Source organism: Clupea harengus, chromosome 18 (genome assembly GCF_900700415.2).
Source record: "Clupea harengus chromosome 18, Ch_v2.0.2, whole genome shotgun sequence".
Lineage (NCBI taxonomy): Eukaryota > Metazoa > Chordata > Actinopteri > Clupeiformes > Clupeidae > Clupea > Clupea harengus.
The window spans coordinates 12,431,355-12,436,354 of record NC_045169.1 but is presented as its reverse complement, the minus strand read 5'-3'; the positions used below and the strand labels follow the sequence as shown (position 1 = coordinate 12,436,354).

General features: G+C 51.0%; 1 protein-coding gene across 10 annotated transcripts in view; it reads left to right on the top strand.

Moving 5' to 3' along the window:
* camta2 (calmodulin binding transcription activator 2) overlaps positions 1–5,000 on the top strand; it is a 35,132-nt gene that overhangs the window by 24,657 nt on the left and 5,475 nt on the right. For all 10 annotated transcript variants that reach the window (XM_031584538.2, XM_031584531.1, XM_031584536.2 and 7 more), the window contains 5 exons: positions 142–308; positions 2,617–2,804; positions 3,145–3,223; positions 3,433–3,784; positions 4,133–4,650. In XM_031584538.2, coding sequence (XP_031440398.1) covers positions 142–308; positions 2,617–2,804; positions 3,145–3,223; positions 3,433–3,784; positions 4,133–4,650 — 1,304 coding nt within the window. The remainder of the gene's footprint in view (positions 1–141; positions 309–2,616; positions 2,805–3,144; positions 3,224–3,432; positions 3,785–4,132; positions 4,651–5,000) is intronic.

Here is a 5,000-nt window from a genome sequence, read left to right as displayed (position 1 = left end):
ATTTTATGACCTCTATTGGGTGAGGGGTTCATTGTTCCATCATGCTGAAATCTTTCTCTCTCTCTCTCTCTCTCTCTCTCTCTCTCTCTTTTGTTCTCTCTCTTGTGCTCTCTTTCTCTTGCGCTCGCTCTCTCTCTGTAGATAATCAGTTCCGTATGTCCATCCTGGAGCGCCTTGAGCAGATGGAGAGGAGGATGGCAGAGATGTCGACTAGCCAGCAGCAGCAGAACCTCCAACATCTATCCCATCAGCCCTTGCAGCAGAGCGCTCCACCTCCTGCCCCGACCACATCTGAGGAGGACACACAGGTACACACACAGAGTTTGTTGAATTGTCAAGCATTTTATAATTGTTTGCTAGCATAGGTAATCGCACGCCTGTTTGTGCTCAAGGTGACTTCAGTAACTCAGCAGGTTTCCTAGGTAACACAACAAGGGTAGCCATGGCACTGCAACAAAGGAAACGGCGGTAACCTTTTTCATTCCAGGCCTGTGATTGTACCTCAGATGTGATCTATTGGTGCTGTGCATTCATATAGGGCTGAAGGAATTGTCTCCCCCAACTCCCCCCCCCCCACCCTACTTATCTCCCTCTTTCCATCCCTGGTTCTTTTTTTTTATCTCGTTATGTGACGTTGTTTCAGCAGTCAAGTGGAGTGGCAAAAATAGAGTGTGTCTGTGTGTGTGTGTGTGTGTGTGTGTGAGTGTTCCTGTCTGCATTGTACTATCTATGTGGGGTGTAAGATCCCTCACTCACTCTTTCTTTCTCTCTCTCTCTCTCTCCTCTGTGAATATAAATAAAAAAGCAGTGTGGTGAGATCACCATGCTCGTGAGTAGTAGGTCAGTGTGTGTGGTGGCAAGTCAGTATGTCTATGTGTGTGTGTTTGAGATCAGTGTGTTGGTGGCAAGTCAGTATGTCTGTGTGTGTGTGTTTGAGATCAGTGTGTTGGCGGGACGTCAGTATGTCTGTGTGTGTGTGTTTGAGATCAGTGTGTTGGCGGGACGTCAGTATGTCTGTGTGTGTGTGTTTGAGATCAGTGTGTTGGCGGGACGTCAGTATGTCTGTGTGTGTGTTTGAGATCAGTGTGTTGTCTCCTCCCCGGGCTAATCTAAGCCTCTTAAGTCCCTTTAATAACTCTCCTGCCTTGCTTAACTCTCGTCTCGTTCTCTCCATTTCCTCTCCTCTGTCCTCCATAATGTGTTCTGTCCTTTTCCCTCCCTCCCTCTTCTCCTTCCTTCTCTCCCAGTCTGGCTTCTCAGTATCGCCTGTCTCTTTCGTGTCATTCATTTTTAGCCGGCATTTCTTGCGTCAGAGGGGTGCACAAGGGGAGGGGGAGGGCTGGAGTGGAGTGGGGGGGGGGGGGGGGGGTGGTAAGGTGGTGGAGGTAGAGGGAAAAACTAGAGGGAGGGAAAAATGTTTGGGTGTGTGTGTGTGTGAGAGAGGGAGAGAGATACAGAGAGAGAGAGAGAGGGAAACTGTATATGCGGGTGCAAAGAGGTCAAAGTGTTCCCCTGTGTTTGAATGTTTTGTGTGTGTGTGTATGAGCTTAGTGTGTTTGTGTCTGTATGTGTATGAGCAAAATTGCCACTGTGCTTGTGTGTGTGTGTGTGTGAGGGAGAGAGAGAGAGTGTAGAGAGTTTGTGTGCGGTATGAATGTAATGTGTCCTATCGGGTGACCCTCAGTGGAAAACTGCCTGCCCTGCTGGGCCAGAGAGGGTGAAAGGAGAGAACGTGAGAAGACGGCAGAGGAGGAGAAGAGGGAAGGAAAGAGAGAGGGAGAGAGAAGAGAAGCAGAGAAAGAGGAAGAAAGGCAGAACAAAAACAGACATAAAAGGATAGATGCTGTCCACTACATCTCTCCCTGTTGCCCCACTCCTCGACCCAAAACTCTTTAGCTGTAATAGCCGAGCAGTTATATTCACCTTAACGTTCTTTTGTCCAACTAAAGCACAAACCAATGCAAAGAAGTAGCTGTTGAAAGTGTCACCTTCAATGCAAGTGCCACAAGACAAAGTTTTAAGTGTTTGACAGAAGTGCAAGACAGGGATTCTGCCATTTCAGTTGTGTTCAGTCATCCTTGTATAAGTGTACACCTTTCATAATGGATCAGTGATGAAGACTTGCCAAACGAGGGGCAATGTTGCATTTTATATTCCAGTATGTCAACATTGATCCTACAACTGTGATGAAGTTTGGTCTCATAAATGCAGCATTGGTAGGAGAAGCTGTGTGACTTATCTGTGAGGTGGTGTGACAAAAGGCTAGGGCCAAGCACGTATCCCTGAGGCACACCAGTCAGAACTTTCACAACAGATACAGTTTCCCTGGGAGACAGGACTTCATGTTCCTGGAATGGAGTTGATGTCATGGTTGGTGAGAGTGGGCAGGAGGGGCAGGGCATTGTTCACCATGTGAAGGCCCAGCGAGACGTGCTGAAGTCAATAGAAGCTCAAAAGAACATGACCAACCCACCCTGTTATTCATGTTCCTGTCTGTTTTCTTCCTTTTCCTTTTCTCTTCTCTTTTTTTTCCCCTTTCCCCTTTCATCACTTTCTCTCCTCTTCCTCCAACTCTCTCTTTTTGGTTTTCTTTCTGTCTCTCCCTCTCCCTCCCAGTCGGGCCCGTGGTTCGAGCGGCGTATCGTGGGGGTGTGTGAGCGTATGATGGCAGGAGGGACGTGGGGAGGCGGAACGGGAGGTGGCGAGCGCCTCGTTCACTCTGTTCGCCACCGTGGCATGACACTCCTGCACCTGGCCGCGGCACAGGGATACACACAGCTGATACGCACACTCATCCAGTGGAGGTGAGAACATAGACACACACGCACACACACACGCACATATATGCACTCCTATCCAGTGGTGGTGGAGCATACACACACACACACACACGCACATATATGCACTCCCATCCAGTGGTGGTGGAGTACACACACATATACATACACACACACACACACACACACACACACACACACACACACACACACACACACACACACACACACACACACACACAGAGCACACAGTTGTACCAACCACCTTGAAATTATTTTCTCCACACTGAAACAAAATGATTTCATACCAAAAGCCACAGGGGAAGGTGATGACATGACGTGACTTAAACTCTTTTTTTCTCCTCAGGAGTGTGAACTCCGACAGTCTGGATCTAGAACAGGAAGTAGACCCGCTGAATGTCGACCACTTCTCCTGCACACCCCTGGTCAGAACAACAACATGACACACACACACACACACACACACTCAAAGTAAAAAAAAAATTGTTGGATATGCATGCATAGCACTAACGCACTTACTCACTGTTTGTTTGTTTTTCTCCCATACACGCTCTCCTTCTTTCCTCTCCTTCTTTCCTTCTCTCCTTCTCTCCTTCCATCTCTGCCTCCCCCTCTCCCCTTCTCTGGTCTGTAGATGTGGGCGTGTGCTCTGGGCCACCAGGCGGCGGCGGTGTTGCTCTACCGCTGGAGCTCGGTGGCGCTGGGCATCCCAGACTCTCTGGGCCGCCTGCCGCTGGCCGTGGCGCGCTCCCGCGGGCACACGCGTCTCGCCCGCTGCCTGGAAGAGCTGCATGCGCACACGCAGCGGGCACAGGCCGACGGCAACGGCACAGCCGCACCGTCGGCCGGGGCAACGGAACCTGTTCCGCAGGTGTCGGAGGGTCAGCTGCATCTGCCTGAGCACGCCATGTGTGCACGCACGCACGAGGTGCCCGTCACGCCGCCGCAGCTGCCGCCATCGCCGCTGTCCACCAGCCCAGATACAGGTGAGGAGTACGAGCACACACACACACACACACACACACACACACACACACACACACACACACACACACACACACCTACCTTCAAACAAAGTTTGGGCTGTTCAGTGCAGCGGCAAAACACATACACACACAAACATGGACACATATAAAGAACTCATATATTAGTCCGAACTCACATTCATCCATTTGAATGCATCCTGCACAGCGCTTCAATTGCTAAACTCTACAGAACTCAATTCATATTTCTCCCTGTTTGTTTCTCTCCTTCATTCTTTGCATCCCTCTCTCTCTCTCTCTCTCTCTCTCTCTCTCTGTTTTTCTTTTTCTCTCTCTCTCTTTCTCTCTCAGGTCTTAGCTCATCCAGTAGCATCCCATCACCCAGCGACCCACCATCCCCTTCCCCTAGTTCCGCATACTCCAGCGGTTCCGTTCCCTTGGGTTCCCCCCCAGAGAGTCCTCCGGACCCCATGGACACGTCGGCCCCCTCCTCTCCCTCCTCCTCCTCTCTCCCCTTCTCCCCCTCTCCCTCCCTGCAGCTGGGCTGGGCTCAGGCCTACGGTGGTGAAGCCAGGGGCTCGAGTGGTGCCCCGGGCCCCAGGAGCAACAGCTTCTTCCTCATGGACTACGAGTCGGCCTGCCCGCCCTCCCCGCCCCCGGAGCCCCACTCCCCGCCGCCCCACGTGCGGGCACACACACACTCACACTCGCCCTACGCGCCGCACACACACGCACACTCGCCCTACGGACCGCATACACACTCCCACTCACCCTACTCGCCACACACACACTCAGAGTTCGAGGCGGAGCTGCTGAATTACAGTGAGAATGTGGAAAACGAGGAGTTTCTGCCGGCTGAGGTGCTTCAGGTGAGACATGGAGACACACACACACACACACACACACACACACACACACAGACACACACAAAAACACACAAAAACTCACTCAACGGGCCACATATATCAAAGTTGTGTACATACTAAGATCGTGCTGAGTACTTTTCTACACATCGCATAAAGCGCATATACACATGATTTTACACTGATTTGACTCGGGATCAGATTCATGAAGAGAACGGGCGTACGTTGTGTGTACTTAGGGTTTGATAACTCTGACGAAAAAAACCTCCGTACACAAATTGTGAGTGTGCGTACACATGGTCCTACGACAAGTTGAACGCAAAGATCGACACGTTTGGCCCAAGGGGTTACACACA